Here is a 12,155-nt window from a genome sequence, read left to right as displayed (position 1 = left end):
GATAAATTAAATATTTCTAATATTATATGAGAAAAGAATTCATAAAAAACCTAGGATTAAGCTTGCAAATTCTTAATTACTCATTGTATATGTGTAATGAGAAAACCGCATCCAGATTCTAACTTTTAAATCTTACCTAAAGTATCTGATTTAATTGTGGATAATAATTGGGATTTTGAACTCTTTGGACAATATGTTGGGCAAGCTCTAAAGAACTGTATTCTTCATTTCAATATCCCTTTGTTGCAGAGTGACCGTTTGATCTGAAAATTTCATCCTACTGATTTGATAACTACCAAAACTGTTTACAACTTTTTAAAAAAGAACCCCTCGAGCTACCATCACCAATGGGATGGCTGGAAGCAGATTTGAGACTTGGATGTCCCTTCTAAAGTCAATTTTTTTTTTTTTTTTTGGAAACTTAGTCGTGGCAAACTATCTACCAAGGATTACTTAGCTAATATCAGTTTAGCGCAGAATAAGCAGTGCTCTATGTGCTCCCTTGAGGATGAATCCATCCCCCATCTATTTTTTCACTGCAGAGTGGCTACCACCATGTTGGATTGTTGGGTGGATAGGCTCTGGCTCAATGAGGGCAAAGGGCTACTTGACAAAAATAAAGCTTGGCCGTTGGCTTTACTTAGAATTACTCTCAATGTCCTATATAATATTTAGCATGAAGTTATGGAAAAAGTTTGGGCTCGATCTTTGAATTTAACATTTGCATACTTTGAGGCTTATTCTGTCGGAAACACAAAACCTAGTTCATCCCCTAAACTCTGCTAATGGAAACTACTCCCTTCGGGATGATTTAAGGTTAACATGAATGACTCCTTTGTGAGCAATTCTAAGCTTAAGGGGGCAGATTTTGTGGTTTGACAGCCTAACTATGCTCCTATTATTGCAGGTATTTGATGTGAGTATTTCAGTTCTACTTTTTATGCTGAGGCAGTCAGAGTTTGGCAGTGTTTCTTGTGTATAAAGAACATGAATTTGGTTAATATCTGAATTGAATCAAATGATCTAATCTTAACATTTTGAATGGCACCACTGTCTTTTCTTAGTCGGTAGAAAGTCTCACACTTGATATTATTTATCTAACTCATAATTATTAAAATTGTAAAGTTACGTATATGTTTAAAAAAGTAAATTATATTGTTGATTGGCTCGTAAATCTGGGTATGTCTTTAGGATATGATTTAACTTAAAAGATGAAGATTTTTCTACTAGTTTGTTCTAGCTTTTGATCTCAGACTCTAAATAAGGGATTGTACTCATGTTGGTTGATTTATATATTAAGCTCTTTATTTAAATAAAAAAACTTTTAAATCTTATTGTTCCAATCTTTTGGCGGGAAACCCTCACCAAGCTATCTTTCCCTCCAAAACCAAACAGCAGATAAACTGCCCGCATATTTATTTTATGCGGTCAAAACACGAACCCTTTCTCCTCTTTTGCCTCTTCCCACAAAACACTAGCAATGGAATCCATCAAAGAAGTCCACCAAGATCTACAAGAGGAGGAAGAGGAGAACAAGGATGAGGAATCCACCAATGGAGAAGGATCGAAGCCGTCGCTCCCCATGGGGAAGGTAAAGCGAATCGTGAAGCTGGATCGGGAGATTAATAAGGTGAGCTCGGAGGCGCTCCTCCTCATCTCCCTCTCCACCGACCTCTTCCTCTCCTCCCTCGCCTCCGGCGCACGCGACGCCGCCCTCCGCCGCAAGCGGCGGACCGTCAAGCTCGAGCACGTGCGCGCCGCCGCGCGTGATCACCGTCCCACCGCCGACTTCCTCCTAGATTGCCTCCCCAATCCCGCTCCCCGTCCTCCTCCGCCGCCGAGTTCGGCCGCTAAGGAGGCGGAGAAGCCTCTGCCTAAAGGGACAAGAAGGATCGACCATATCTTCCAGAAGACAGCGGCGCCTTAGCGATCCGACTGGTTCTTGTGGTATGTCTCTCGAGATTCCTTCGATTCCTGAGACGAAATGTGAATCTTGCGGGTTGAATTGGTCTTATCGATCTGTTGGTGGAAATGTGGTATCTTACCAAGGATTTGCTTGTTGAGATCTGCTTGATGCTTGTCACTTCGTATGCTTTAAAACGCAGTCATAGTTCACCAGTAAACAGATGATACGATTGCTAGTATCTCAACTAAACTACTTCGAATTTTTTTTCTTTTTGGAGGCATTGCGAATCATATCTACGTGCTCCTATCTGTGTTCATAATTTAATATTTCTTTAGTAGGTTTTTCAATATCAAAGTTTACTTGCGGAAATTAAGTTCCTCTGGATTCATTGTGTACGTTTCATAAATTTGCTTTGGGGCAATGATTTAAGACATTAAAACCGCTGGTTTTCTCTCTTAATCCTAACCTATAGATTTTTATATGACATCTTAAGTTAACTAAACCTTAACGATTTACAAATGAAATAGTATAAACTAAGAAATACTCTGTTCTTACTCTCTCTCATTTACCAAGTGAAAACAAATTGAAAGGCAAATTTACTCATTCCATCTCTAACTAATATAACAAGATATACCATTACATATCTTATCTCTGACGTAAATTAATTGTCCACTCTAATCAGTGAACTACACACTGATTTCAAGTACGAAAATAGACTTGTTGTGCAGCGAGGACGTCAGTGGAATGGAATTTAAAATATCGTAGACAGCTGACTGAGCTTCTTCAATAAGAGGAAGACAGAGATTAGAGACATGAAGAATAAAGTGCAATCTAGTGGAACGTAGTTTACTCCGATGAAGGATAAAATTAAATCATGACTCACCAGCAATGATATATATATATATATATATATACACCGTTAGATCGTTATATATTTTTCTGAATCATTGTGGATAATATTTCATTCTCTACCAAAAATCTGCAATATAAAAATCTCTATCAAAGTGAGAGCTTTCTTGTTAGGATCCGAGTAAGGAATAATCTTACGAGAAGATGTTAGAATGGTGATAATAAATGTGTTTTTGGTTCATAGGAGGAGTCCTAAAGATTGGTTTGACTCTACGGGTCTAAAAAGAAAGCTGAATGGGTGGACGACTATTTGAGCTACGGCCTATATTTGGAGTCCTATATTTTTTATCGATAAAACTAAAACCTGGAAGGAAATTTAGCATAAAGTGGCATCTCTTTTCCTTTGTTGGGCAGGGAGTTAGGGAGATGAGTCAGCAAAAAAGGCAAAGATAATGGCTCTCCCAATTGAGGTGGAGGACTTGGACTAATCAGAGAACTTATCAGAATTTTGAGGACTATTAGCAAATGGAGAAATTGATGTGTTTTCAAAGGATGGTGTTGCTATGAACTTGGAAAGTTCATAACTAGTTTGCTTCTGTCTCTGTAAAAGGATTTTAGGGCATCTGCCTTTTGTCCGAAAACAACACACACACGTCTCTCACTGCAAAAAATCTAGCAATTTGTTGACTACGATGGAAAATTCACTAAATAAATATTTTTGGTCTTGAATATTTTGGATCCACCAAAATAGAAAAAGTTTACAAAGAATGAAAGAAACGCAGGAGAAGAAAAGAGTCAAAAGCAAAAAGTCTATATGCACCAGCCGGGAATCGAACCCGGGTCTGTACCGTGGCAGGGTACTATTCTACCACTAGACCACTGGTGCCTTTGATAGCCAATTTTGGATCCTTTAATTAACAACATTTTTGGACTATATTATAATAAAAGAAAGAGGAATTCAAACATGGGCTTATAGCGAGTGCGGTCCGTATCAGTATTTTCGGATTCTGATCCGACCCGTTTACTTACTCTACCTCTTTTGCAACCCCCCCGCCCCACCCCCACCGAATCCCCTTCGTGCTCTGTCTCCTGCTCGACTGTTTCTATCCACACTCCTCTCTCTCGTTTCATCTTCCGATTCTTGCGGAAAGGTAGATTCCATATGTGATATGTCGATGTCTTCAACCTTTTGGGCAAATTTCATTTTCTGTGATATCTGCAACGAAACCTTGACGCATCGTTTTTGGAGTAAAAACACAAAGAAAAAGGAAGAAAAACTCGAAAGTGGTTCCGTTGTTGTCTTCTGAATGCAGATGTTGTAATACTTAGATCAATTCCCTTTTTTTGAGTTATGTTGTACGTTTTTTTAGTTTCGACCACCAAGCATGCAGTTTAATAATCGTTTCAGTTTGTTAGTATCTCAAATTGAGTTAGTGTATACTGAGGGATGCATATGTGGAGTTTTGGTATTCTTATTATAAATTGGGTATTTGACTATAATTTTGATGATTCCACTATCTTTTTCTCCCCTTCAGAGTATTGGTTATTACTGCATTTTGATGGGTCCTCCATTGTTGGCAATCGAAAATAGAAGTTCTCCTGCATCCTTAACAGGTAAATTGTTCAATTTTTGGGGAGAATATAGACTTTTTCTTTACTGTCCATTGCACTTAGGATAGAAATGTAATAGTATTGTGGCACATTCATGGATTATTTTGATCACCTTTCCATATAACTTCTTTTTTCTCCTGGATGTATATTCTTTCACCTATCTTTATATTTGGCGCATAGTTAAATTCCGTGACATGATTGCTTTTAGTGTGCATTTTGGTCTTTATAGTTTATACTATGATTTCACTCTTTTGATGATCGTGATCTGCCTCAAGAATCACAAAGCTTGTTAAAATTAGATTTTGTCATGCCTTCACCAGCTGCCTTACTTACTAAGAGGACCTTGCACACACCAAAACACAAAAAAGTATGTGCAAATGAAGAGCTCTGTTAATATCCCAAAAAGAAAGAAAGACAGCATTACCATCAAATGGTGGAAAACTGGAAATGATCCCAAATATGTAATTTTCCTTTGGCATGGCCTGTCCGTTATGGACAATGTTCTTATCATGCATACTTTATTTTCCATTAATTTTTCATGTGGCAAAGTTTAAGGTGCACTTAGGACTTGCGCAGATATTATATGCACATGATTGAGTTGGATCAATTAGTAAATTTTATACTGTAACTTATGCCATAGACATACAATTATTCTTACTGCAATCTTTCTCCATTCTTGTGCTAAGTGGAGTATTTCTTCTTTTATAGATGCATATCCAAGTAAATTGGATAACTTGATTGTGGAGCGGCCTAAGATATTTGCATCAGTCTCCATGGGGGAGGAAAAGCCATTCAATTTTCTTCGTGTATTATGTGGTAAAATTGTTTGTCTTTCATAGTCAATTAGTTGGTCATGTTTGATGGATTGGAATTGTTATGACATTCTTTGGACATACAACAACTATCACAAATAAGCTCTCAAGTTCCAACATAAGTGTTCAGAGGCAATATTAGCTCATTGAATTGAATGCTTTGGCATGAGAATCTTTGGTGATGGTTTTTAATAATAATTTGCATGCATTTGTATGATCGTATCTAAGATTAGGAGATGCTTTCAGATTTACAACTAAATAGATAATATTGAGCACTGAACCTCCATCAATAAGTTGATTATTTTTTCTTTTCCCATCCCTTGCCACAATCCTCCCAATTTAGAAGGAAGCATGAATAGGTTTGTGATCGATGAAGAAATTTTCTTACTTTTTCTTGGTAAAAAAAATATCTTTAATTGAAATTTCATCTGCAGCTATTTTAAGAAATGAAATTGTTAGTGACATAAATTGATGGCATTGGTCGAGATTGTGCGATTATTTTGGGCACATTGTATTTTGTGTAATACGGTTTCAATCATATCCTGTATTTTCTCTTGATGAAGATATAGAAAAGTCTTTGGTTGTTATCCATTGTGGGTTATTCTTTAGCTGGAATCATGAGAAGACAGGAAAAGTTATTTTGTTAATTTGTGTGTGTATATAAATGACCTACAGATCGTGATTAAGCTTTTGCTCAACTTGATGTCACTATTTGTGTTTGATTTAATTGTTTTGCTTTCTGTAGATGGCGTTATAGCAGGAGGTACTGCTGGTGTTGTCGTTGAAACTGTTTTATATCCTATTGATACAATAAAGACAAGGCTTCAGGCGGGTCGATCATACCTAAGTATCACTTGTTTTTGTATGCTTCCTTTTGTCATTTAACTTTTTTTAGTTTAAGTGCAGATATTTTAACTCGTACAATGTTTTTCTACATGATACATATTATATATAACTGTATTTGGAGTCGTCGAGCTACTTGAGGTATTGCATTTGTAGGTTGCATTGAGCATCTGTGCCTGGTGGTTCTTTTGCACTTTGCAGTTTCTTCTGCTAGTTATTTACCTAGTGGATCATCAGATTTATGGTATTTTTTTGTTGTGGTTCAAAATTATATCTGATCATAAGATCGGACACTGTTGTGTTTTTATACTCTCAAACTGAAGATTGGGTTGTATCCTAGGGTACAATCGGATGAAGTAATGGGCATTTTTAATTTGTGCACATTAGACAAATCCAATGCTGTCTAAGTGACAAGATATTTTTAAAACAGAGAATCGTCTCAGGACCAGATAGTGCCTGTTTGGATGCTGCAGAACACTGACTTTCTCAGGAGTTGGATTTTTTTTTTTATCGGCATAGAACCTTCTCTTGGTTGACAAAATGAATAATTTGTATGGGCATAGAGTGATGCTTGTTTGACTGTACATTTTTCTTCTCATAAACCATCTTAATTTGTGCAGTAAATTTTGATTGATAATTTGTGTTTCTAGATGGTATGTTTTTGAACTTTTCTAAGTGAATAACTGAAAATTATGAGAATATATCACTTAGGATGAAATCAGGTATATAAAAGCGTCAATTATTGATATATCTACATGATGTTTGTATATGCAAACATGTTTCCTTAACTGCAAATTAACTGTTAGCATCAGATAATTTCTTTCAGGTGCAAGCATGTGACGATCTTTAGACTTCAACCAAGGGATAAATTCAACTCCTTTTTCTAACAAAAGCAGATTACTTTCTTTTCTATTGGATTATTGGCATCACCAACTTATCCATTTCGATTGTTTGGTTCGATGTATTTGAAGATGTTGTATCTATATCTCAGAAAAGCTGCAATTGTTTGAGATCCACCCCTCTTTCTTTCTCAGTGAAGGTTAAGATATCCTTTGACATCCACCCAATTTGATTGGACACCAAAATACTGCATACAATCTAGTTTGGCACTTGCAGAGACTACATTATGGAATCCATAAACAAAAATGATTTTCATTTTACATTTATATTTATAAACACAGCATCTTTAATACATCAAACCAAATGGCCTATACTTATTTACACTTCAAGCACTAGATGTTGCTCAAACTTATTTGCAGCATATTTACTCCATAATTGACTTGCACAAATGTGTAGTTGAGTTTCTTCATGTTTTAACACTTGCATTTGTTATTATAATGTTTCAGTCAAAGTATGTGTTTGATACACTATAAGGGAAATTTCCTCTTTCTCCAGGCTGCTCATGGTGGAAGCAAAATTCATTGGAAAGGCTTGTATTCTGGTTTGGCTGGCAATCTTGCTGGAGTTCTACCGTTGAGTACTTAATGCACTATTTGCAGTCCTTCCTCACTAATAGTAGTATCCTGTTTGGACATTTTTTAGAACCCTGGCCAGCATTTTTACTGAAGATTGTAGCTTCTTGTTTTGGTCCTTGTATGGATATTTTTAGATGGTTATCTTTTACCTATTTTATTCAGTTTGATTCTAATTTTTATCTATAGATTCTTTTCCTGTACTTGACACTCTCTATTACGTTCATGCTTTATTTCTCTTTTATTATCTTTATATGAGTTACGATTCAAATTATCTATATATTGCCAGGGCATCTGCCATATTTGTGGGAGTATATGAACCCACCAAACAAAAGTTACTGAAGATGTTTCCTGAGAATTTCAGTGCATTTGCTCATTTGGTAAGTTAAAACACATTTAAATATACTTCATGATCTTAAATGTTTTGTCAATGACATCTGCAGTAATGGCCACTGAAACTATAGGCATGCCAAATGCTCTTGTAAAGATTTGTGAACCTGATGTTTTATCAATGACATCCGCAGTAATGACTACTGAAACTATAGGCATGCCAAATGCTCTTGTAAAGATTTGGGAACCTGTATATCTGGGTTTTCTTTGAAAAGACTGCACATATTTTGGAATTCTTTATTAAGTTTAGATATTCATATTAATGGGATTTATGGTGCTACTACTAATGCTAGATTATTCATCGAGGTAAAGCCCTTATATTGGATCATGTATACTAATTTTTTTATTTAGTTTTCCGAAACTTTCGTCTGACTGATGATCTTCTGTCTGATGCATCTTTTATAGACTGCAGGGGCTGTTGGAGGGCTTGCAGCTTCTCTTATTCGTGTTCCAACAGAGGTAAGCGAGTCAATATCTGGCATATCTTCAGGTCCTTTACTTTTATTTGAATATATTCACTTTCAGGTGATCAAACAAAGGTTGCAAACTGGGCAGTTTGCATCTGCACCTGATGCTGTTCGTCTAATTGTTGCTAAAGAAGGCTTTAAAGGTCTTTATGCTGTACGTACTATCTAATCTGACAGAAGTCCATAAGCTTTCCTACAAATCAATGGTTCTTCGACAACGACGCTCATTATGATCAGAATAATGACAGTCTTGCATTTTATGTCATTTCATGTACCTAATACTTAAAGAGTATTCTTAACCTAGTGATGTTGGTTTGTAGGGATATAGTTCCTTTCTGTTGCGTGATTTGCCATTTGACGCCATCCAGTTCTGCATATATGAGCAGCTTCGGATTGGATATAAAATTGCGGTATATTTACTGTAACTCAACCAATTCTTATTGATGTATATTCTCATGTGTTCAATTTATGGAGATTGTCCATCATCTTAGCATATATTCTAATGTCATTGCTGGAATTTTTACATGATTTTGAAGCTTCATGCAATTGATGCTGATTTAGTAGAAAGACCACTTGACATACATCAGGATGTGGAGGGCAGCCAGGTCACCATTTAGAGAGATCCAATTCCCTGATGATTTGCATGGTCTGCCTGACTGTAATTCACTGGGACTCTGTGATCTCATCCTGTGATCCTTTTGTGGAAACTCAATATGTGGTATAAAGCCTGCCTGTGCTTCTATATTGCTCGTCACAAATTAGATGAGAAGCATGTACCTTCCAAATGAATAAATCCTTGATTAACCAAGAGAGCTTGGTTGATTTTCTATACACTGTTAAAGACAAGTTATTCCTTACTATTTTGGGTGTTTTTCGCCTTTTAGGATTTAAATCTCCTAGGGAGCTGGGTCTAGAACTGGTTAGTATCTAACAGAAATGTAGTAGCAATTATAACATCAAGTTGGTGGTTCAGTGCTCAATTTAGCATTAGGTCCTCTACTCTTTTGATAATAGTTGACAAAAGATGAAGAGAGTTAAAGTTGTGAAGAATTAAGAGCTAAGTTTGTTTTTCTTCTGATCAGATAAATCTTTCTCCTCTTCTTGTTGTCTCTCTAAAATAGTGAAATGTTCTGTGGTGAAAGATTACCTGGTAAGTTGCCTTCTTGAAAGAGGGGATATCTTGCATAGACAGAAGAAATTCTTCTCAAACGCAAAATGTGTGTTGCCCATTGAGTAGAGGTAATAGACGATTAGATAAGGGTATTTTCCAAACATAACACAGGTGAAAAAGTAGAGTGTTCTAGGTTTTGACTTTTGAAGGTCTGTTATATTGCCTTCTTTTGCAATGATATACTGTAGAAATGTTGGGTAGAAGGGTTCCAGTTTAAAAGAATTATATTAATGTACCTTGTGAAGAGACATTGAAGTTGAGAAGAGAAAAAAAGGAATTTTTTAAGGGTGTTGATGGGTCATGTCATTTAGCAAAACTAGCATGAAATGTCAGGCTCTAATGGAAAAGTGAAAATCATGTCATATGGTCTCAGAGTTTGTAGCAGGAATTGATAATCTGATGAATGTTTTTTTTGACAAAGAGAAAGTTGGTCTTGTTCTTGGTTATTTATGCAAGAATTAATTTTTCAATCAATTTTGCTCAGTAATAAGAATGACAGAAAAATTAAGAAAAACAGTGAAAATAGACAGTTGGAAGGATTTGTAAGATCATATTAATCCTCTTTTGTCCCTTTATTTTAATAATTCATGCAGGCGAAAAGGGAGTTAAATGATCCAGAGAATGCTGTCATCGGTGCTTTTGCTGGTAGGCGGAAATCCTTTTTCATACTCCTGTTTCTATACCTTTTGGTTTTGCATACACTGCAAAAATTGAAATTTCTCAGTTCCTGGATTTTATCGTTTTTCTGTATTTTAACAGACAACTCTACATCAATTTCTTCTCCTTTTTCTCCCCTTTTTTGACAATTCAGATTTCTTGCAATAACTCAAAAAGTAAGTTTCACACCCAAAGGTTTTCGTTTGCCAAAGTTATTTTTCTTTAATCTTTGCTGTTAAGTGAGAACTTATACTTGTCATGGTCCTTATTTCTTGTGCTATTGCTTGTCCTGAAATCACTAAGGAAGCTACTGCCCTGATACATGGTTTTCATCTCAACAAAGTGTAACTTGTACATGGAAGGATAAGATGTTCTTTTTTTGTCTTTTTGCATGTGCCTTCTTATGACAAAAGAAAACCCATTTCAGGTGCAGTAACTGGAGCTATAACAACTCCCCTCGATGTAATGAAGACGAGATTGATGGTTCAGGTCGAGTGGTCTTATTTTTCAAGTTCTTCCTTGATAAGAACCTTTTGGATGATTTTTTAATTTGTTTACTTCAAATGCAGGGCTCTCAAAACCAATACACCGGGCTCCTTAATTGTGCTCAGACAATTCTTAGAGAAGAGGGTCCAGCTGCTTTCTTGAAGGTATGGGCATGTTATCTTGCTTCTTTCTGCGGCTTTTGAGCAAACTAGGGTGTATTAGGATTTATGAAAAGCGCATGGTTGTCTATCAAGTGCCATTGCCCTAAATACCCCAATCAATATATTTGCCAAGGAGACATTGTTATGTTTTCAACTGGCTTATAAATAGGCCTCTGCATTTCCATGAATATCAGTAGGGTTACTTGCTTGGTAGCTTCCTCATTTGTGATAATTTTTTTGTCCCTGATGTATAAATTGCTGAATGATACATAGCTAATGTAATGTACATGGTGAACATAGTTTGGTGGATGAAATTTCTGCGGCTATAGATAGTAGAAGCAATTAACTTATTGTGGCACTTTGTTTTTTTTTGTGTGTGTGTGTGTGTGTGTGTCATTGTTATGGCTTCTGATTGTCCTTATTCAGTTTCTGCAACTAAAACGATTGGATACTCGATAAATTGGAGACCAGGTCCACTTGAGTCTAGATAACATAATAAACTGAGTGTTACTTGGTCTGTTGTCCAACCAATGGACATTTGACCTGTAATATCATTCTGCTTGTGTTATGGAGACCGTTAATTCCTTGTTATTTGTTTTCTTGGTAGGGTATTGGACCAAGAGTGTTATGGATCGGCATCGGCGGTTCCATCTTCTTCGGTGTACTAGAGAGGACAAAGCTGTTACTTTCTCAACGGGACTCTTCTAAATCTGAACCTCCAAAACAAGAGTGAATGCAAGTAATACGTTCTGTCTGGTAGGACATGCCGCTGATGGTGAGGGTGTTTCAGCTGGAATTGACAGCCAGATTAGAATCATCTTTCATGCAGTAAGCCACTCTTTTGTTTTATTTTTGTAGTATGAGAAAATGGTGCTCTTGTCATAGTATCTATAACACTACACACATTCATATTATGCAAATGACAATTATTTTTAGCAGAGATTCTTTTTATACTCAACAAATTCTATCAAAATAGCTAAATATAAACTTTACAAAGGGCTAATCTTTTCTTGATCCAAATGCTTTATTAAAAATATTAGTCAACATACTAAGCCATTGCTTAGCTATTACTCTAAGTTAAATGTTATTGAGATGCTCTTTCAAGTCACCGTAACAACAAGCTATCAAACCAAATTATTAAGCTAAGCCCTCAAACATCAAAATATCATGTAATTTTCTCCGTAACCATTTCGAAGATAGGTCATGAAGTTCAAGTCGAAGCGTCTTATGAACTCCCATAACCTTAATAAAAACTAGCTCTAGTATTACGATAGATAGTTAGTTACCCTAAAAACTAAAACTGTTAGGTAAGAAACTAATAATGTATATC

The 12,155-nt window shown here is 36.1% G+C and overlaps 2 protein-coding genes and 1 non-coding gene across 3 annotated transcripts; 2 read left to right on the top strand and 1 right to left on the bottom strand.

The window, feature by feature from the left end:
* Positions 1-1,444: 1,444 nt before the first annotated feature.
* On the top strand, positions 1,445-2,275 carry LOC140799441 (DNA polymerase II subunit B3-1). The gene has a single exon (XM_073153789.1). It carries the CDS (start codon positions 1,481-1,483, stop codon positions 1,925-1,927), a length of 447 nt encoding a protein of 148 aa, XP_073009890.1. The 5' UTR covers positions 1,445-1,480; the 3' UTR covers positions 1,928-2,275.
* Positions 2,276-3,570: 1,295 nt separating this feature from the next.
* On the bottom strand, positions 3,571-3,641 carry TRNAG-GCC (transfer RNA glycine (anticodon GCC)). Its single transcript has one exon. It is a non-coding gene; the product is annotated as a tRNA-Gly (tRNA).
* A 180-nt stretch (positions 3,642-3,821) lies between these two features.
* Positions 3,822-11,765, top strand: LOC140802296 (S-adenosylmethionine carrier 1, chloroplastic/mitochondrial-like). The gene is made up of 13 exons (XM_073158135.1): positions 3,822-3,906; positions 4,291-4,369; positions 5,075-5,182; positions 5,924-6,006; positions 7,417-7,493; positions 7,783-7,873; positions 8,289-8,342; positions 8,409-8,504; positions 8,671-8,760; positions 10,115-10,166; positions 10,606-10,667; positions 10,748-10,828; positions 11,433-11,765. Exons 2-13 carry the CDS (start codon positions 4,315-4,317, stop codon positions 11,556-11,558), a joined length of 975 nt encoding a protein of 324 aa, XP_073014236.1. The 5' UTR covers positions 3,822-3,906; positions 4,291-4,314; the 3' UTR covers positions 11,559-11,765.
* The last annotated feature ends 390 nt before the right edge of the window (positions 11,766-12,155 follow it).

This window comes from Typha latifolia, chromosome 1, assembly GCF_019914945.1.
Source record: "Typha latifolia isolate L0001 chromosome 1, TyphaL0001v2, whole genome shotgun sequence".
Classification (NCBI taxonomy): Eukaryota; Viridiplantae; Streptophyta; class Magnoliopsida; order Poales; family Typhaceae; genus Typha; species Typha latifolia.
Note: the sequence above shows the minus strand (reverse complement) of the source record. Positions and strands in the feature narration are given on the sequence as shown.